General features: G+C 36.9%; 1 protein-coding gene across 1 annotated transcript; it reads left to right on the plus strand.

Moving 5' to 3' along the window:
* Window positions 1-1,897: 1,897 nt before the first annotated feature.
* LOC132297395 (DNA repair protein RAD5B) lies at window positions 1,898-9,996 on the plus strand. The gene is made up of 18 exons (XM_059794914.1): window positions 1,898-3,311; window positions 3,494-3,627; window positions 3,768-3,906; window positions 4,093-4,146; window positions 5,407-5,556; window positions 5,641-5,792; window positions 5,930-6,014; window positions 6,186-6,344; window positions 6,499-6,642; window positions 6,850-7,002; window positions 7,158-7,225; window positions 7,408-7,530; window positions 7,634-7,733; window positions 7,937-8,049; window positions 8,146-8,722; window positions 8,859-8,930; window positions 9,029-9,127; window positions 9,613-9,996. The coding sequence occupies exons 1-18, from the start codon at window positions 2,052-2,054 to the stop codon at window positions 9,733-9,735; spliced, it is 3,705 nt and encodes a 1,234-aa protein (XP_059650897.1). The 5' UTR covers window positions 1,898-2,051; the 3' UTR covers window positions 9,736-9,996.
* Window positions 9,997-22,895: the final 12,899 nt, after the last annotated feature.

Genomic DNA, 22,895 nt, shown 5'->3' on the forward strand with positions numbered 1-22,895 from the left:
TATACGTGTGTACAAACTTAATTGCACTTGCGGAAATTTATAAGGTTCTAATCAATTAGATAAATCAACTAAAAATTAAACAAAAAAATCAATTTATTAAAATTTTTTAATTTGTTCTCAAGTTGCTAATCCATTATTCAAAAAATTCATAACAAATAGAAGGTACCAGAAACCGAATTGAAAAGAAATAAGAGAAAATAAAACTTAAAAAAAAAAATTCAAATTAGTAAAAAATTTTAATTTGTTATCAAGCTTCTAATTAATTACAAAAATTATCCTAATAGAGAAAAAGAATTGAAAAAAATTAAAAATAGAGAAAAAGAATTGAAAAAATTAAAATTCCAAACTTTGTATGGAATAGAAAGGTAACAGGAACCAACTTTTACTTATTATTTTCTCTTTTGAAACCCTAGAAGCAAAACAACAACAAATCTAAAAGTAAAACAGAGAAAATAAGATAAAATTAAAATTAACAGAAAAAATTCATAATAGATAAAAGGTTACTAATCAATTATTGAAAAAATTATAATAGAAAATTAATTGAAAAAAATCACAAGAGAGAAAAGGTAACCGACTAAAATGAATTGAAAAAAATTCACAAGCACTAACAATTTTATATTGATTCTTCTTTCTATTGATTTTTCTTATGCTGCAAACCTTAGAAGCAAAATAACAACAACTTTAGAAGCAAAACTGAGAAAATGAATTGAAAATAAGAGACATTAAAAATTAATAGAAAATACCCTAGAAGCAAAACAGAGAGAAAAATTAAAATAAAAAACCCTAGAAACAAAATCAAAAGGACGCAGAAAAAATATATTATTGTAAAATTGCTATTTAGGGAAGACTTAGAAATACAATAAAATTGGGTTTATTTATAATTATTACTAAACATTCATTTTATTGAATCCTTTTCTAATTAGATTTTCTCGGGACTAAATATTTCTTTTATTGAATCATTTTTTAATTAGATTTTAGATTTTCTTCAGACTAAATATTTCATTTATTGAATCCTTTTATAATTAGATTTTCTTCAGTAATTTAATTCTTTAATATTATATATTTATAGTAGTTAAAATTGAAAAGGAAATTTAAAGAAATCTAATTCAAAAATAAATTAATATATTTAAAAACCCTAGAAGCAAAACAAAGAGAGAAATTGAAAATAAGAAACATTAAAAATTAAAAGAAAAAACTCTAGAAGCAAAATCAAAAGGACGAAAAAAAATATATTATTGTAAAATTGCTATTGAAGGAAGAGTTAGAAATACAATAAAATTGGGTTTATTTATAATTATTACTAAATATTTGTTTTATTGAATCATTTTTTAATTAGATTGTCTTGGGACTAAATATTCATTTTATTGAATCATTTTCTAATTAGATTATTAACACTGAAAAGAAAATCTAACGAAATCTAATTACAAAATAATTTAATATATGTACTAAAACAAAATATAGATATATATATTTTCTTTTTATTTTTGTGAATTTCATATCTTGACAAGAATAAAATTGGGCTCGAATTAGTATACTAAAGCTCAATCCAAGAGTTCTGGGTTCGGATATGAAGTTCAGCCCGATTATTATTTCTTTCCTTTTTCTTTTTCTTTTTTTCTTATTTAAGTAGGTTAGAAAAATCTTGGTAAGAAACTAAAACCGGCCTCATGATATAAAGATCTTGTCGACCTTTCTCCGAAAATCACTAAAACGACCGCGTCTGGAAAATCTACTTACCAAAATCTTCTTCAATCATCTCTAATTTTGCCCATTTATTCGCGCCCAAAAAGTTGAATAAAACTATTAAACTAAACAAAAAAAACCCGCGAGTTGAATGAGGTTAAATATTTCGCGCCAAAATTACTTTTTAACACCCTCCAAAATCCCTCTCTCAATTCATTCCCCCCTCTCTATCCTCTCACTCAGTCACTCTCCCTCAATCTGTAAATTTTTTTTTTCGAGAGTTCTCTTTCTTCCCGTATCCATTTCTCAATCTGTGGTTTGTCCTCTGTTTTAAGAGTTTTGTGGCTATGCTGTTGACCACATAATAAATGGAAACGAAGACCATGGGAGGAGAAGATGAGAACATCAAAAAGATCCGATCGGTAGTGGGTACTGAATTTCCGGAACCAGACATTCTCCGACCACTCTCACAATCCGGCAACGACCCAGATGCGGCCATCAACCACATCATCGGCACAACTCCGATCACCGTTAAACGGACGGTTACCAGCACTGGCGCTCGAATTTCTACCCAGGTTAAGCAAGAGAACAGTGAAGAGTTAGGAGATGAATCGGTACACGAGTCGAAGCCAAAGATCAGAGTAAAAGAGGAATCTGATATGGGTTTTGAGGTTAAAGACTCTGTAAAGGATGAATCTGGGTGTTTAGTTTGCATTCAGAAATCGGTACCCAGAATATCCTTTGATGAGTTTCTTCAGGCGACGAACACCAAAGTTATGACCGATGATGAATATCTCAAGACCCAGATTGAGCAGGAGAGGCCAAAAGAATCAGAAGAAGCTCAATCGATTATTGAGTCGAAGCCGGATGTGAATGTGAAGGAGGAACCTGATATGATTATTGAGAAGGTGCCTGAAAACGGAGAAGTAGTGGGTTCAGATAGTCTTCAATCAACTGAGACTAAAGTTGTCTCCAATGATGAATGTGCAAAGATCCGGATTGAACAGGACAGGCCAAACGAATCAGAAGCAGCTCAATCCAATCATGGTTCGAAGCCAGATGTGAATGTGAAGGAAGAACCTGATGTGAGTACGGAGAAGAAGGTGCCTGTAAAGGAACAATTAATGGGTTCGGATAGTCTTCAATCAACTGAGACTAAAGTTGTCTCCAATGATGAATGTGCAAAGAGCCAGATTGTTAAACAAGAGAGCCCTAAAGAGTTAGGCGCCGAATCTTGTTGTGGGTCGAAGGAAGAATCCTATGAGGAGTTTAGGAAGAGGAAAAAGGAGGAGTTGAATCGCAGGAGGGAAGAAGAAATGGAGGCCGCCAGACGCAATTTGCTTAGATCCTCCTCAAGTGTGAAGAAAGAAAGAGTCGAAGATAAGAGGCTTAGCACAGTTGTGATAGAGGATGGAGATTTTCCAGAAGAAAAGGACTGGTTGTTGGTGGGCAGGAATGTTGTTACCGGGCTTTCGACTACCAGGGGAAGGAAACTGGAAGACAATGAGATAGTCCATTTTGCTTTTCCTTCTGGGGATTCAAGAAGTAGACACAGTTCACAGTGGGTGAGTGCAAAGGCTGCTGCAACGTCTGGGATTGTTCGCTTCTCAACCAAACGATCCGGCGAGGTAATCTCCTTTTCATTTTATGGGTTACTTCATTTTCAGTTTTCTATTATTTTGTCCTTTGTTGTAGTATACTAAAGTTTTCTAAAATGTTCATTTTGTGTGTGTATGTGTGTGGTAGTATTAAAAATGCGAGATAGATACTAACTTGTTAATTCACACCATCTGTGCATTTCATAATTCAGATTGGTCGTCTTCCTATGGAGTGGGCAAAATGCCTCATCCCACTTGTAAATTCTTCCAAGGTTAAAGTTCTTGGTCGATGCGTGGCAGCGCCATTAAGTCTTCAGTTGATGCAAGAGATAATGTTGTATTTAAGGTAAATTTCCCAACTATTTTTTTTTCACTTGTGGATTTGTTTTCTACTTATTTCATATGGCTTCATTGAATTTGCTTGGTTATTACAATCCTTTTTATGATTCAAATTTATTTATGTGCTCTGTTTTCTTCTTCTGGCAGCTTTTATATTCACCGTTCAATTTTCACTGAGGGGGACGACAAGTCATCTTGGAGGCTAGATGCCCCCTCATTCATTGACTCCACGGTTTATCCTTTGCTAACTCTGTTCAAGTTGCTGAATGTTGAACCATTTCAAAAGGTAGTAATACTCTATGTCACGATGTAATTTAAGTGCATCAAATAGACTTTATAGCTGTTCTTAGTTTCTAATGTAAATTTGTATTGATTTGAAGCCTAATTTTAAAGTAACATATAACATTTGTACTTATTTGAATACTAATTTTAAAGTAACATCTATATTGCTTCTGTGATCATCTTTGACCAGGCTGAATTCACCCCAGATGAACTTAACTCTCGCAAACGAATGCTGAATCTAGACGTATGTACTTAATCTCTTGTTAGTTTATTATCAGTGTACCGAACTTAATGTAAGAGTTGCTGCAATATTGAATTAGTTTAAGTTTATTTCTGTTAGCATATATGATAGCCACGATTTATAGAATAACTTACATTATTAGCAGAGATTTGAATATGCCATAGAATATGTTATAGAATATGCTGTGATTTGATTTAGATTTGATTTAGTTTTCTTTCTTGCAATATGAGCATGTGCTCATTTTATCTATAAATACTAGAGTCGTGAATGAGTGATTTATCTCATTCAAACCTTTACACAATTATCTCATTTCTCTTCTTTTTATAGTTCTACTTGGTATCAGAACCAGGGTGGTCCGCCTACAATGAGGGCACTACGAATTCGGCACCACTCATTCGGGGATGGTCTAAGGTGACATCACCCATCCAGGAGGTGTCGGGTAGGCAGGGTGGTCCGACCTCAATGAGGGCGTTGCGAGTTTGGTACCACCTATTCAAAAATGGTTTGAGGAGACATAGTTGTTTCTTTTTATGGTCTGAGGAGACATTGTTGATTCTTTCATCTACATTGTTTAAACATATGTATCAAGGGAAATGGTCTGAGGAGACATTGTTGGTTTTTCCATCTACATGTTTTAAACATTTGTATGAAGGGAAATAGTCTAAGGAGACATTGTTGGTTGTTTATGGATTAAGGAGACAATGAGACATGATTGGTTGTTTATGGCTGAGGAGACATGATTGGTTGTTTATGGTCTGAGGAGACATTTTTTATTTCTTGATCGACACTTCATCTAAGAGAAAATCATCGCTAGTCAGATTTGCACTCCATTTGTCACAAGTTCTCAACAGCTTGCAGACGTTCTTACAAAGGGAGTCGGCAAGATTGTGTTTGAGAATACATTGTCCAAGTTGGGCGTTTTAGATATCCACACACCAACTTGAGGGGGAGTGTTAACATATATAATAGCCACGATTTATTAAATGACTTATCATATTAGTAGATATTTAATTTTGCTATAGAATATGCCATAGAATATGCTATAGAATATGCTGTGATTTGATTTAGATTTGATTTAGTTTCCTTTCTTGCAATATGAGAATGTGCTCTTTATATCTATAAATATTAGAGCCGTGAATGGGTGATGTATCTCACTCAAACCTTTGCACAATTATCTCATTTCTCTTCTTTTTATAGTACTACTATTTCTTTGACTCAATGATGTAAGATTTTATTGACATTTTTTCTCCTGTTGAAAAACAGGGTGATTCAAATGAAGCTGCATCAATGCTTCCTATATTGAAGCGAAGAAAGGGTTGCCAGCAGTATCCTGAACAAAACAAAGATGAACAAGCTGTCTCAGAATCATCTTTGAATAAGCTTGTTGGTGCAGTAGATACCTACAACTTGGAGGTAAAATAATCTTTTAATTTTCAGAATTAAAATTGAAATAAAACTTGGCCAGGAAATCAGTTTGTCTCTCTTCAAATTGTTCAGGAGATGGAGCCCCCTGCAACCCTTATGTGTGATTTAAGGCCATACCAGAAGCAGGCTCTCTACTGGATGTCAGAATTAGAGAAGGGAACAGATGTTGAGGAAGCAGAAAAAACTCTTCATCCATGCTGGGCCGCCCATCGCATATGTGATGGGTATGTAGTTTCTTTATCAATTTAAAGATCAAAAAGAAGAAAAAGTACTAGCTTTCAATCACAACCTAGAATCCAAGGCATTTAGTTTCAGCCAAAATTCTAATGTGCTACTCGACTGCCAACATGTTCATTAACAGGAGGGCTTCTGCAATTTATGTGAATGTTTTCTCTGGGGAAGCGACTACTCAATTTCCAACTGCAACACAGATGGCAAGAGGGGGAGTAAGTTTTGCCACAGACCCTTCTTTCGTTTCATAATGTATCTCTTTTGAAATGTGAAAGGAATGTGCTAACAGTATTCATATGTTGCATGGTTTTTACCACCATTGTATGTTCATCTATTTTGGGGTGACAGTGTATAACCATATACGGATTTTCTAACTTGCTATGCAGATTTTGGCTGACGCAATGGGGTTAGGGAAAACTGTGATGACAATTGCCCTAATTCTTGCAAGACTAGGCAGGGGAAAGGATTCTGATACAGAAAGCCCACAAAAAGTAAAGGGTGGCTCTCTCATTATTTGTCCCATGACTTTGCTTGGCCAATGGAAGGTGAGTCCCTTCAGCTAGTGAAGTTTAAGCTATTTTTTTGTTGTTATAATCCATAAAGCCTCAAAGATTTTTTATACTGTAAGTTTAGATCATGAAATGCTGCTACACTTCTCTCTACTTGACTAGGTATCTTATTATATTTTTTTAACTCCAGGATGAGCTTGATACTCATTCAAAGCCAGAAAGTATATCAGTTTTTATTCACTATGGTGGGGATCGAACCAATGATGCCAAGGTGATCGCAAAAAATGATGTCGTTGTAACGACATACGGTGTCTTGACTTCATGTTATAAAAGTGTAAGATATCTTCTTTTGTTATCTATTTGTAAATCTACCATCGAAGTCCATTTGCATTCTGCTGCAACAGTAGTTATTATCGTTCCTGCTGCTGTAGCTACTGTCATGATACTTATTATTAAATTGTGCTGACTGCAGTCATGATTATTGTTATTACTTCTTTTTATTTTATTTTATTTTATGTTATTTTTTTGAATTTTGATTTAGGATGGGGAGAACAGCATCTTTCACAGAATTGAGTGGCATCGGGTGGTGCTAGATGAAGCTCATACTATCAAATCCTCAAAAACCTTAGCTGCTCAGGCTGCTTATTCATTATCCTCACACTGCCGGTGGTGTCTCACGGGCACGCCTCTTCAGGTGTGTTGCATTTTCTCTCTTATTTCACCTACAGTTCTTTTGATGAATAAATTACCCAACTGCTTTTGGCTCATAGGTCTTAAATTGAAGAGTGAAGTTCATTAGGAATTTTATTTTATATATTTATAGCAACCATTTTTTGTACATTACTGCAGAATAATTTGGAAGACCTCTACAGCCTGCTATGCTTCTTGCATGTTGAGCCATGGTGCAACTGGGCATGGTAAGTAAAATGAATTATCTCCTTATGCAACCTCACATTTTGATTATTATTTGCCATATGGAATTGTAATATTTTAGAAAATAGTTGAACTATGGGCATTTCTGCTCAATTCTTGGTTAGAGACTAGTTTGAGGAACAAACATGATGATCCTGTTGCTCTTTCCAATTTTGCGGGTACTTAGGTGGAGCAAATTGATTCAGAGGCCTCATGAGAGTGGTGATCAGAGAGGCTTGAAATTGATTAAAGCTATTTTGAGGCCGTTGATGCTGAGGAGAACTAAGGATACAAAGGACAAACAAGGAAGGTGATCATTCTCATTTCTTTTCTTTTTCCATGTTACTTTCAAACTATGGATGAATTCGTGTCCATGTTAGCATATTGATGTTCGTCTATGCTTGCAAAATTAGGCCCATTCTTTTCCTCCCACCGACAGACATCCAAGTCATTGAGTGCAAACAGTCAGAAGCTGAACGTGATTTTTATGATGCCCTCTTCAGAAGATCGAAAGTAAGTTGTATGATAACATGGTTTTTGAGTGCCATAATTTTCTGTCCAGGACTGAAACTAGATTTGCATATGATGGCATATCCTTCAATATTTGAAACATGATATACCATTTCTGCTCTTCAAATTGCTTCTCATGTATGTTCAGTAACTAATTTGTGGCACTGTTAATATGGAACTTTACATGTTTTCTTCAATATAATCAGGTCCAGTTTGACCAATTTGTGGCACAAGGCAAAGTTCTTCACAACTATGCAAATATTCTTGAGCTGCTACTTAGACTAAGGCAGTGTTGCAACCACCCATTTCTAGTTATGAGGTGAGTGGTATTCAGCTCTTTAACCTACTTGAAGCAATAATTACCTCTCTCTCACACACACTTCATTTTTATATGATTTGATATTTAAATATGCAGCCGAAGTGATTCACAAGAATATTCGGACCTGAGCAAGCTTGCTAGAAGGTTCCTTGAGATTAATCCTGATTCTGCCACTTCAGGTCAGAAAGTCCCTAGTCAAGCATACATCGAAGAGGTTGTTGAGGGCCTCAGGCGAGGTGAAAACACAGAGTGTCCTATATGCCTGGAGTTTGCAGATGACCCCGTGCTCACTCCATGTGCACATCGGATGTGCAGGGAGTGTCTTCTCTCCAGCTGGCGGACCCCTTCCACTGGGCTTTGCCCAATATGCAGGCAGCTGCTGAAGAAAGCAGACCTCATTACTTGCCCATCTGAAAACCGGTTCAGAATTGATGTTGTAAATAATTGGAAGGAGTCTTCTAAGGTTACAAAGCTCCTTGATTGCTTGGAAAGTATACGTCGATCAGGTTCTGGTGAGAAGAGCATTGTTTTCAGCCAGTGGACTTCATTCTTTGATCTCTTGGAGATTCCATTGAGGAAGAAAGGAGTTGGGTTCTTAAGGTTTGATGGTAGACTGACGCAGAAACAGAGGGAGAGGGTTTTAAAGGAGTTTAGTGAGACCAGAGAGAAAATGGTAGGCAGAAATAAGTACTTAAATTCTCCTATCTGTATATACACATATATATGTAGACAATTTTGATTGTTTGGCAGTTGATACTGAATCTTGTTGGTGATCAAATGCTTAAAATCCACTCTCCTCCACATTTCAGGTATTGTTGATGTCATTGAAAGCAGGTGGTGTGGGCTTGAATTTGACTGCAGCTTGTAATGTCTTCCTTATGGTACATTTCCAGCATTGCTTTTATTTGCTTTTTTTTTTGGTTAAATTTTCCGTTGTAATCCCCTCCTTGATATTCATATTGTTGTATGGAATATGCAGGATCCATGGTGGAATCCTGCAGTAGAGGAGCAAGCCATAATGCGAATTCATCGGATTGGACAAAAGCGAAAAGTTACCGTTAGAAGATTTATTGTCATGGTGAGATATTCTTTTCTTGTTCTTCCTGGATCCGCCTTAGAGAATTTCTCATATCTGTATAAAACACTAGGGTGGGAAATCTCTGGCTTTCAATTTGAAGTCTTTTAGATTGGATTGTTGCACTATTGACTGTTAAAGTCTATATTCAATTCAGTATGTATGATGTATGGCCATATGTGCAAATGCTAAATAGCATGAACAATAATAAATTAAAAAAAAAATAACTCGGAGGCTATGTTCGGCTGCATGTAATTGGAGTCTTGAAATTGGAAAAAATTTTAGTTCAATTTAAACTTTGAACTAATATTTTTTAATAATTCCACCAATTCCAATTCCATACAGCTGAATATAACCTCAGTGTTGAGCTTAGAACCATTTTACTTGGTCCCCATTTTCATCAATCATCACTCCCCATTTAAGTGTCATTTTTATTCTTTGATCAACTGATCAAACTAACGACTCTGAAATTAATCTAATGTGTGCAGGACACGGTCGAGGAGCGCATGCAGCAAGTTCAGGCGAGGAAGGAGCGGATGATAGCCGGAGCCCTCACTGATCAAGAAGTTCGATCAGCTCGGCTCGAGGAGCTTAAAATGCTCTTCAGATAAAATTTTTAATTATGAAATATGCAAATGTATGTATATATATGTTATGGAAGTAATTAGAGAGCATGCTGTAGAGGGTTTTTTTTTTTTTTTTTTGTATAGGCTGATGACCCTCAAGTTTTGCAAATTTTGGCATTACTTTGCATTGTTGATTTACTTTGTTATCTTCTTGTAATGTCTTTCCAGATTAATTTAGCAGGTTCAACATCATGTATTTTTGGTAGAGTGCATAAAATCTCTTTGAACCATTAGCAAGCATGCAAATGGCTCCTTGATATTGCAGATAATCGTCATAAGTATGCAAATGAGGTTATTTTGTCATTACAAACAATGAAAAACTTTCAATTTGAACATTCTTTTGTTTAAATAAAGGGTAAGTTTTAAGAAACTCTGAATTATAATATTTTGTAAATATACACTTTAGATATACTCATTTGTCTTTTCCTAAGTATTTCAAAAAAATTTAAATTGAAATTCAGGAAAAAAAAAAAAAAATGGGTGTTTCTGCCTTGCTAAAAAAAAAAAATTAATAGAAACAAAAGTTGACCATTGCACAATTCACATGTGCATTTGGCAAATAAAATCATTTTGCCTCTATTTGACAAAAGAGTCTCAATGAACGCTAATTTACCCAAGTAGGTTGTCAAAGAATCACATTAATGCTTTGTTCCGCAGGAATGAATGAAATTAGATGGTAAGAGAGAGAAGAATGGATGAATGAGACATTCCTAGCGAAGAGATTATATTCTTCCTCTTTTTTTCATTTGATTAATAGGGAGGATAAAAGGAAAGAGAGAATTTTGAAGTTGTTTTTACCATTAAATCCATCACTTACTTTATTTGTGGGATTTATTAAATATTTTGAAGAGTGATAAAATAATTTAAAACTTCTATAATAGGCTCATTTGTCTTTTTTCCTCTCTTCAGCCCATATTTGGATGAATGAAAATATGTGAAGGATGAAAGATACCTCATCCATCATATTATCCTTTCTTTCTTTATATCATCTCTACCGAACTAATGAAGTTTGTTATTGATAAGCGCCGAATATTGCATATTCAAGCGCCCTTAATTGCATTAGTTAAGTCCATTGTTCGTTTAATAATGTAGATTACTTTCATTTGTATGTTTTTGAGCATTTTCAGGTTCAATTGCAATAAAGGAGCAAGAAGGGTGTTTTGTAGAGTTTTTGAATATCAAGGTGCCAATTCTGAAATTCTGGCAGCAGTGAAGCCCAAACTTTGTTCGCCATTTTGACCTACCAAACTCGAGAACTGGACTCCCTCTTAACATGAAAGATTTAGAGCTCTGAATCAGCTTTCCAAATCTTCAAGCGGTTCGTCATTCGGAGTTCAGAGCAGAGAGTTATGATCTTCTTATTAGAGGTGCTCAGAACTGCTTGGCAGCAATGAGTTTCTGCCTTGCTCTTCAATTTTGACCAACCAGACTTGAGAATTGGATCTTTACCAAAACATAAAGTTTTTAGAGCTCTGAATTAGCTTTCCAAATATTTAAACGGTTCATCATTCGGAGTTTGGAGCGCAAAGTTATGGCTGTTTTACCAAAGTAGGTCCGGGCGAAGCAAAGCAATCATGGAGCAATCTGCTCCATTTTCGAGTGCTCGAGGCCCTATTTCGAGTACTCGAAATTCAGGCAGATTGCACTTCGGAAATGGCTCATTTCAGCCACTTGTGCATTGGGTTCCTCATTTTCTACTTACCTTCTTTATGGAATGGTTGGAAATGTTTTTTGGAGGGAGGAGAGAGAGCCTTGGTTGGGGTCTTGATCTAGATAAGAGGGAAGCAAAGCCACACAATGGGATAAGCTTCATTTTGAGAAGATAGAGGAGAGAGAAGAGAGCAAGAAAGAGGAGTTCTTCAAGCCAACACAAGGGAGCACGAAAATGGAGTTGGAGGCCTTGCTTCCTCCTTCATCTAGAGCTACCATGGGTAACTAAACCTCTTCTTAGGGAGTTGATGTAACCTTTGTCAAGTAAATATGTATTAATTGTGTTTATATTTGGGGAACTTTGCATTTATGTAACAAGTTGTCTAATCTAGAGATACACTTTGATGTATTTGTGTTTCATTCCATATTTAATCTTGTAGAGACTCTTATCTTGTCTTAGAAATTATTTCTTCATGATTATGCTACTTACATCTTTATAGTGAGAATGAAGATGAGATTATACAATGGTTTTAATGGCATGTTGTTTAAGAAATTTGATATTCCATGGCTTAGGGAAACCTTTGATGGATTATGGCTTAGTTCTTGACTTCATGTGCACTTACCACACAAATTGAGGACTTTGATAGTTCATAGCTTAGGAAGGATACTTCATTCTATACCCTAGTTTAGATAGATGACTTATGCCAACCTTGGATGGATTATACTTAATTCTTGAATGTGTGAACTTCTTGAAGATATTGTAGTTGTCTTGCATTTCTACATATCATGGTTGCATGTATACTTTGTTCCCCAAGTTAATTGCAATTAGGCATGTTTATATGGCTTGTGGTGAAGTCAATTCCCTAGTTTCTTCTCTATTGTTCTATCTCTTTACTTCCTAGCACATTATTGTTTTATGCACTTTGAATTCCCAGTTTAGTGACTATCAAACAAACTCTTATTACCCCTTATCATTCTAAGAACAATTCTAGACTCTTAGGTTGCTATAGACTAGCGCAGTCCCAGTGGTTAAACTTACCCGACCAATAGCCCTATTTTACAATGATTCGTGCTATTGCGAAGGTTGATGTATAGTTAATCAACCGATCAATTTTTGGCGCCGTTGCCGGGGACTTGCATACGGTTTAACAACCAAAGTTTTAGGGTTAAACTTAGTGTGATTGTTAATATTGTGTTTTGTGCATATTTCTCGTGTGGTTTAACCATTTTTATGTTGTAAGATTCTAGGGACTCGACTCTCGCCGTGGGAACGCTAGCAAAGTGTAAGTCTAGAGGACCCTAGGTAAGCTTCTTGACCTTTTAGTTTCGCATTGTTATATTTTGTGCTTGTGTTAAGCTTAGAAGTAGTTAATTTATTTGCAAGCCCTTGTTGAGGCTATATTATTGTTTTAATTTCGTGTTCAAGCATCGGTCCTTGTCGTGGCCATTTATTTTCTGTCTTGATAATTGAGGAGAAAGGGAACATCGTATGTGGAGTTGTGGTTGATAAATTGCTTTGTTAAGTATATGTTTTGTTGTTGATGTTCGGTCGTAGGTCACTTTCCTTACCCACAATCGATTCTCCCATTGATATTAACTCTCTTGAAAGAACTCTTAGACAGAACCCTAGGGAACCTACTCTTACATGGGATCTTGAAACTGAATTTAATACAATGGGGGATAATATAGGAAATCCGGGGAATGAAAGGGCTGAAATTCCTAATATCGAGCCAATAACTCTTAGAAATCATTTCATCCCTACCACCTATGCTTCTCCATCTTGCATAATGATGCCAAACATCGTTGCAGCTCAATATGAGATCAAATCTAGTACCATCCAAATGCTTCCATCTTTTCATGGTTTTGATAATGAAGATCCATATAAGCATCTCGATGAGTTCCTTGAAATCTGTTCGACCATCCGGTTGAGAGGATTTCCTGAAAATGCACTCCACTTACATCTTTTCCTATTCTCCCTAAAGGATAGGGCAAAGTATTGGTTGAACTCCCTCGCTCCTAACTCTATTACTTCTTGGGCTCAATTGCAACAAGAATTTCTTAAGAAGTATTATCCGGTGAGTAAAACCAACCAAATGAGGCGTTCCATTCTAAGCTTTTCTCAAGTTGATGGAGAACAACTCCACGAGACTTGGGAAAGGTTACAAGATCTTCTTCGGAAGTGTCCTCATCATTTGATCCCAAAATGGCAATTAGTGCAAGCTTTCTATGCCGGCTTGACCGACACCCATAGATTCATGGTTGACTCTTCTTGTGGTGGGATGTTTATGTCCAAGAATGCGGATGAGGCTTGGACCTTACTTGAGAATTTGAGTGAAAATTCACTTCAACACAATTCTCGTAGGGCTCCGACCTCAACCACTCCAAAGAACACCAATCCTTGTCAACAAAAATCAATAAGGGAGGAATCATCTCAAGTGGATGCCATTGCTCATAAATTCTACCAATTGATGGCACCACATCTTCCCCCTTCATTGTCTCAAAATTAGGCAAGTTCGGTTTGTGCTTCATGTACTAGTCCATTCCATCTCTCGGAAGATTGCCCCACACCGGAGCAATTTCCCAATCCCAACCAAGAGCAAGCTAATGCCATGTTCTCAAGGCCCGAGCATAACCCGTATTCCAATACATATAATCCAGGTTGGAGGGACCATCCGAATTTTTCGTGGAGGCAACAAGCCCCACAAAATTCCCAACTTCAAAATCAAGGGCCTCAAAATCAGCCCTCTTTTCAATATCAAGGTAGGCCTTTCCAAGCCTCTTCAAGCTACCAACCTCCATACAATCCAAATGTCTCCACTCAACCTCCTGTGAATCCAATTGATGAGATAGTGGCTGCAAACAAGCAAATGATGGAATCATTAAATGTGCAAATGATGGAATCATTAAACAAGCAAATCATGGATTCCAACAAGCATCTCTTGACATCCTTGCAACCTACTCTCCAAATGGTTCACTCCCATACTCAATCCATAGCTAGGCTCGAAAATCAAATGGGACAAATAGCTAACCAAGTGAACCAACTTTTTCAAAAAGACAAGGGTAAGCTTCCCGCTCAACCATTTGAAAATCCTAGAGGGATACATGCAATTGATGAAACCCCTCTTCCGAGTGGGCCGAGTCTTGAGCATGTTCAAGCTATCACCACCCTTCGGAGTGGTAAAGTGGTTGACAACAAGGTCGATGGAGACAAAAGTGAACAAAATCCTCCTTTGAAAAATCCAAATTCAAGCTCTTCCAATCTAAATCCAAGTTCTTCTTGTCCAAATACCATTCACGGAAATCCCACGCATGTCGCCCCAAATGTGGAAACTACTTATGAGCCAAAAGCTCCGTTCCCTCAACGTCTTCAAGAGTCGACACATTTTGGGAATAAGAATTGCAAAATTCAAGACATGTGGGAGGTCTTTAGGCAAGTAAAGATCAATCTTCCTCTCTTGGATGTTATCAAGCAAATTCCTCCCTATGCAAAATTCCTTAAGGATTTGTGCACTCAAAAGCGCACTTCCAGAAGTCATTTACCAAAGAAAGTGAGGTTAACCGAAAATGTTAGTGCGATCATTCAGCACAGCACTCCTCCGAAGTATAAGGATCCGGGTGCCCCCACAATCTCTTGTGTCATTGGTGACAACAAAATCGAGAGGGCCCTCCTTGACTTAGGAGCTAGTGTGAATTTGATTCCATATTCGGTTTACCTACAACTTGGTTTGGGAGATCTTAAACCAACTCCGATAGTATTGTAACTTGCTGATAAATCTATTAAGCAACCACGGGGAATCATTGAAGATGTTATCATAAAGGTGGATAGGTTCTACTTCCCGGTAGATTTCGTGGTTCTTGATACGGAACCAGTCCAAGACCGAAGAAAACACATTCCCATAATTCTCGGACGTCCTTTTCTAGCTATAGCTAATGCTTCTATTAACTGTAGAACCGGATTGATGGATATCTCTTTTGGGAATATGAATGTTAAGCTCAATATTTTCAATGCTGTGCATCTTTCTCTGGATGAGAGTGAGTGTTTTGCAATCACTATTGCTGATGAACTCATTGAAAATCCAATTCCACCTCCTTCAACGGAGGATCCCCTACAAGCTTGCTTGGTCCACTCTGATTTTGAGGATTTTGATGAGGAAAAATCCATTCGGAAAGTCAACTCCTTACTTGATGTTCCATCACCATTTTCCTCTCCTTTATGGGTAGCACCAAACCCATCTCTATATTGGGAATGTCCAACTCCTTCCATTTCTTCACCGGAGTTACCTCAACATTTTGAGGGTGAACCACCGGACAAAGGTAAGGAGAATGTTGACAAGTTGCTGGAAATTCTTCCAATCATTCCGGCCCAATCTAGAATCATTGTCCATGATACTCAACCTGTGAACAAACCATTTGAGTACAATAAGGTATATGACTTGGAGATTGCAAATATGAAAGGTCATGATCCTCCCATTGTTAGTCAAGACAATGACATTCAACGAGCCTCCATAATCTCGAACAAGCAACACCTTTGCTTAAATCTGAAAATAAAAGAAGTGAGATTAAAAGCGATGCTCAAATCCTCTAAGGCCAAACTTGTTTCTCTTCGGAAGGATCAATATCCCTTACCATTCATTGATCCAAGTTTGAGACCATATGAAGGAGGCAAGTTGCATACGGAGCGTTAAGGATCCATCTCTCCAATGGATCCCGATCCTGGTTCGTTTAGCTATCGACATTAAATTTAGCAAAGCAAGGGAAGAAATTCTTTCGATGTTCCAAGCTTCCCTACCTTCTCAAATTGCTCGTGCCTTGAAATTTTCTGGGAAATGGTTTAGAAAAGCCAAAATTTGATTTTTCTGAAATGGTCTTCAGTTGTGTTCCGCAATTTTAGACCGGCCTCTTCGACCTTCTCAGCTCTAATTTTTATTCCCGAAAATTTCCATCGCTTTCTAGCAATTTCATAGGATCTTTGGCATGCAACTCATGTGCACAACCTTTCATTTTCAATGCATTGTTGGATCATGGTTCCCCAAAATTTTCCATACATTGGAGATGAAGTGCAAGGTTTAAAAAAAAAAATTTCCTACATTCATCCATGCATTTGAAGAGACCAAATCCCATCCATGCATTGAAGAGATGTTCCAAGGTTTAAAATTTTTCTCAAAATCATCCATGCATTGTGTGAGGTTGCAAAAGTTGAGAAATCTTCTTGAAATCATCCATGCACTCATTGAAAATTTTTTTTTTGCACAATTTGAAATTTTTTCTAAATTTTCCATGCATTGCAATGAAGTGCAGAGTTTGACAATTTTCCCTCCTTGCATTAGAATGGATTGAAGTTCAAAAGTTTGAACATTGTCCATGCATTAGAAAGAAGTTGAAAAGTTTTCAAAATTTTCCATCCATGCATTACATTGGAATGAATTTGCAAAGTTTTAAAAAATTTTCTGAAATTTAATTCATGCATTGTGTGATGTTGCAAAGGTTTAAAAATTTTCCTACATTCATCCATGCATTGGAAATGTGTTGCATTTTGAAAATTTCTCCAATTTGATTCATGCATTAGCAAGATGTTGCAAAGTTTGACACATTTGTTTCAGCAATTGCATCCATTCAAAATGCTCACTGGGCCAAGATTCTAGTGCTCGAATGATCTAACCAAAATTCCATGAGCTACTGCCCATTTTTGGAGCACTCTAGCTTCCATTTGGATTGCTCCAAATTACCACACCAATTTTGCATGCTCACTACCTAAGTTTGGAGCGCTCTAGCTTCCATTTGGATTGCTCCAAACTTCTCCACCATCATTCCGAGAGTGCTCTAAATGTGAACCAATCTCATTCCAAGCTACTGCCTTCATTTAGAGCACTCTAGCTCCCATTTGGAGTGCTCTAAATGTGAACTATCAATCCCAAGCTCACTGCCTTCATTTAGAGCACTCTAAATTCCATTTGGATTGCTCCAAAAATTCAGCCCTTCATGTGCAGCTATTGTCTCCATTTCGAGTGCTCGAATTCCAATTTCGAGTGCTCGAACCTCCATCCCAAACATCCCAAGCACACTGCCTCACATTCGAGCACTTGAAGGCCAATCCAGAGTGCTCGAAACTTCTATAAAAAACAATTCCGAGGCTCTGCTTGTTTTTGGAGCACTCGAAGCCAAATTTCGAGTGCTCGAAAAACCAAACTCACCCCTCACTCTCTGCTCGAGCATGCTCAACACCAAACCCCTCCCTTGCAGCATCAACCACTTCACAACACCTTCCTCCACCCCTCACCCAAGGCCACCAACCATGCAGCCAACCTTCCCTATCTCCCTCACCTGCTCGAGCTCACCATATCTCACCTCATCACCACTCAACCACATAATCACACCTCAACTCCATGCATGCCCCTGCAAATCAACCTCCTCACCAACCCAACCTCATTTCTCCTCTCGGCATCTTACACCCCATACCACCTTCACCCACGACCTCCAACCCCCATGCATGCCCCTCTCAAACCAACTCAACCCCATCGGCATCAACCTTAAACCAGCTTTATCCCCAACTCACAAACTCAACCTCATCTCAACCCAACAAACCCCTCGGCACACACATACATGCTGTCTTTCAAAAAAAAAAAAAAAAAAAACATCATACTATATATATATATACATAATAATAATAATACTAAATAAATAAATAAATACATAAATTTTTGGGTTTTGTTTAGATTTTTATCTTGCCATATAATTCATGTGACTGTTTTTATTTCTATTTTGATTTTTCTTAAAAGCCTATGCTTTTACTTGTGTATAGTAGTTATGTTTTGACAGGTCTTCCTGTCCAAGTTTGGGGGACGCGTTTGCGCATTCACATCGATGGATATCTTTGCATTCGTCACTCCACTTGGTAATATTGTTCTTTTACCTTCTTTGCTCTTATTTTGTTTCACTTGTCTTCACACATTGAGGACAATGTGACATTCAAGTTTGGGGGTGCAATAGGACATTTTTGGTTTCACATTTTTGCTAAGCAATGATAGTATGATTTGAACTTGTCGGGGATGAAGCATATGTTTAATACCTTGTGTATAGAAGTTATTGACATTTTTGAAAATAAAGAAAAATTTGAGTTGAAATGATCATGTGGATTCAAATTAGTCTGTATAAATGTCTTAATTAGATTCTTGCTGGATTTGACACTCTTTTAAGCTTCACAATGCACATATGCATATTGGAAACTAAACTGTGAGGCATGCAACTTGATCGACCTTGACCTTGGCCTAGTTAATTTGATTTGATGAACCTGATAAATGAATATCTTTGGCATGATTTAAGTTGTCTAAAAAAAAAAAAACTGAGAAAGAAAGAAAATAATGACCAGTTGACGTTCGTAGCCTTTCCAACTCGAGCTATTAAGCCCTAGGAGTGTCTCTACACTTAGCACCCTAAAGCCGTCTGGTTTGGGAGTTGTTGGCCTAACGCTTGCTATATGGGTTGGTTAGAAAGCTTAAAGGACTTAAACATTGCACGGTCATTCAAAAAAATTTGTAATAAACATGGTTCGTGGGAGTTCGTAGCCTTTCCAACTTGAGCTATTAAGCCCTATGGAGTGTCTCTACACTTAGCACCCTAAAGCCGTCTGGTTTGGGAGTTGTTGGCCTAACGCTTGCAACATAGGTTGGTTAGAAAGCTTAAGGGACTTCAGCATTGCACAACCATTCTATGTTTTGCTTATGAGTTACAATAAATTGTCAACAAGCAACAAAAGTTGTCTTGTAAATAAAATCATGCCTTAGGGACTTCATTTAAAGGGGAATTCAATGATTTGAAAACTTGTGCTTTGGAATTGGAAAAGAAAGTAAAAGCCGCATGTTGAGAATCCAATCCACTTTCACTGAAGTTAGAGTTATTTATATGGACTATGATGTTGATACATGCATATTGAAATGTGTTTAGTATCAATGCTTTATATATGCAAGGTAGTTTTCCCAATAACCCCATCTCCAGCTCTTTTTCTGTTTCAAGTTATTTTTGAGCTATGTATATATCTCATTTTACCATGGATGATATTTTTGTAGTAGCATGCCCATGGTTGCCTTTTCATTAAGTTTTTCATTGTAGTTTTGCTAAAGGACTAGCAAAATGTAAGTTTGGGGGTGTGATAAGCGCCGAATATTGCATATTCAAGCGCCCTTAATTGCATTAGTTAAGTCCATTATTCGTTTAATTATGTAGATTACTTTCATTTCTATGTTTTTGTGCATTTTTAGGTTCAATTGCAATAAAGGAGCAAGAAGGGTGTTTTGTAGAGTTTTTGAATATCAAGGTGCCAATTCTGAAATTCTGGCAGCAGTGAAGCTCAAATTTTGTTCGCCATTTTGACCTACCAAACTCAAGAACTGGACTTCCCTCTTAACATGAAAGATTTAGAGCTCTGAATCAGCTTTCCAAATCTTCAAGCGGTTTGTCATTCAGAGTTTGGAGCAGAGAGTTATGATCTTCTTATTAGAGGTGCTCAGAACTACCTGGCAGCAATGAGTTTCTGCCTTGCTCTTCAATTTCGACCAACCAGACTTGAGAATTGGATCTTTATCAAAACATAAAGTTTTTAGAGCTCTGAATTAGATTTCCAAATCTTCAAACGGTTCATCATTCGGAGTTTGGAGCGCAAAGTTATGGCTATTTTACCAAAGTAGGTCCGGGTGAAGCAAAGCAAGAATGGAGCAATCTGCTCCATTTTCGAGTGCTCGAGGCCCTATTTCGAGTACTCGAAATTCAGGCAGATTGCACTTTGGAAATGGCTCATTTCAGCCACTTGTGCATTGGGTTCCTCATTTTCTACTTACCTTCTTTATGGAGTGGTTGGAAATGTTTTTTGGAGGGAGGAGAGAGAGCCTTGGTTGGGGTCTTGATCTAGATAAGAGGGAAGCAAAGCCACACAATGGGATAAGCTTCATTTTGAGAAGATAGAGGAGAGAGAAGAGAGCAAGAAAGAGGAGTTCTTCAAGCCAACACAAGGGAGCACGAAAATGGAGTTGGAGGACTTGTTTCCTCCTTCATCTAGAGCTACCATGGGTAACTAAACCTCTTCTTAGGGAGTTGATGTAACCCTTGTCAAGTAAATATGTATTAATTGTGTTTATATTTGGGGAACTTTGCATTTATGTAACAAGTTGTCTAATCTAGAGATACACTTTGATGTATTTGTGTTTCATTCCATATTTAATCTTGTAGAGACTCTTATCTTGTCTTAGAAATTGTTTCTTCATGATTATGCTACTTACATCTTTATAGTGAGAATGAAGATGAGATTATACAATGGTTTTAATGGCATGTTGTTTAAGAAATTTGATATTCCATGGCTTAGGGAAACCTTTGATGGATTATGGCTTAGTTCTTGACTTCATGTGCACTTACCACACAAATTGAGGACTTTGATAGTTCATAGCTTAGGAAGGATACTTCATTCTATACCCTAGTTTAGATAGATGACTTATGCCAACCTTGGATGGATTATACTTAATTCTTGAATGTGTGAACTTCTTGAAGATATTGTAGTTGTCTTGCATTTCTACATATCATGGTTGCATGTATACTTTGTTCCCCAAGTTAATTGCAATTAGGCATGTTTATATGGCTTGTGGTGAAGTCAATTCCCTAGTTTCTTCTCTATTGTTCTATCTCTTTACTTCCTAGCACACTATTGTTTTATGCACTTTGAATTCCTAGTTTAGTGACTATCAAACAAACCCTTATTACCCCTTATCATTCTAAGAACAATTCTAGACTCTTAGGTTGCCATAGACTAGCGCAGTCCCAGTGGTTCGACTTACCCGACCAATAGCCCTATTTTACAATGATTCGTGCTATTGCGAAGGTTGATGTATAGTTGATCATCCGATCAGTTATTTCCTTCATATTTTCCTTCCACCCTCTTCCTTCCTTCCTACTGAATAAAGCATAAAGGAAAAATACAAGTTTGGGCTTTTAAGCATTCTAGTCATTGGGTGGTTCTTGTGATTTAGGATAAAATAATTAGAATTTCAATATGTAAGGTAAATTTGGCAATGCCATGATGATTGGATAGTGATTTCAAAAGCTCATTCAAAATCAAATGTTACTAAATGAATTATGATTTAAGTCATACAATTCTTCTCAATGGGTGCCGTATTTTTGCTTCGCACACACTCCTGCTCTCATATTTTGTACCCGCTTTTGCTCTCAATCCTACTTTATGTGACTTAAATTTTGTCGCTTTTGCACTCCCGCTCATGCATTCGTTCTCAGTCCCGCTTTCGCTCAGCGTGACTTAAATTATGATACAAGATGTTGTTTTGATCCCTTTAGCTCATTGGTGTGGAATTATAATATCTCGTTGTTAATTGATATTGAAATCAAGTCTATTGAAAATGCTAAAATAATTTTTCCTACTCGAAATCCAAGGTGCCGATTTGGTGCTTCCAAACGCCATATAATCGAAAATCGATTTTCAATTGATTTTCATGACTGAAAACATCTTGAAATGTTACTGTCATGATTTTGGGGTGAATTTAGATTCACTGAAACTCTTTAATCACTCCCGCCATCGGACTTTACAAAGCCTGCAATGAATAATGCTTAGTCAAGGAGTGCGAGCAAACTCCAGTGTTTACACCTGTAATGTTCCGAATTTTTCTAGATTTTTTTTCATGCATCGTTTTGTGTGCCACGCGGGCCGTTCAAGTCATTTATGGAGCCGAGAGTTTTAGAAATTCATTTTTAATTATTTTAAGTCAATTAGAAGTGACAGGATTATTTTTAGAATTTTTCGGAAGTCGAGATGACTTTCAGGTTCGGGAACTCCTCCCAATTTTACCATTTTCCTTGAGGGGCATTGTGGACTTTTCTCATGCATATACATATATGTGTATCTATATATTAGAAGAGATATTTTATGGGATATGGATGCTAGGAATTGGTTAAGTGATGGGCAAAAGGGCAATCTAGTCTAAAGTTAGTAACCACCAAATGTTGACACTTGGCAAGTGTTGGGCCACTATTTCAAATACAAGACCAAATCATTCCTCTTTCCTTTCCCATTTTTAGCCAAGGCTTTTTCTCTCTCTAGTTCTTCTTCTTCTCTTTCTATATCTATATACATCTATATACACGATCCTTCAAGGCCATTTTTGAGAGGTTTAGGCTAGGAATTTGATGATGATTAAGAAGGGAAAGTTGAAGAGCATGACAAGGGCTACATTTTGAGACCATTGATGCTAGGGCTTGGGGGAATTTCGAATTTGGCTTAGCCTTAGGGCTTGTTTGGCTAACACACTTGAGGTAAGGATTTCTAATGCCTCAAACTTGGCTTTTTATTAAGTAATTATGCTATGATTTTCTATTAACTTCATTCTTTAATGCTAAAGTATGAATTGACATGATGGTAATATGTTATAGTGGTGAAAGCATGCTAGTATGTGGACAAAAGTGTGTTTAATTTCATGTTAAATATGTATATAACATAGCCTTTG

The sequence above is a fragment of the Cornus florida genome, unplaced genomic scaffold (genome assembly GCF_030987335.1).
Source record: "Cornus florida cultivar Cherokee Brave unplaced genomic scaffold, ASM3098733v1 CherokeeBrave_3.0.0_Hap2_Chr01, whole genome shotgun sequence".
Lineage (NCBI taxonomy): Eukaryota > Viridiplantae > Streptophyta > Magnoliopsida > Cornales > Cornaceae > Cornus > Cornus florida.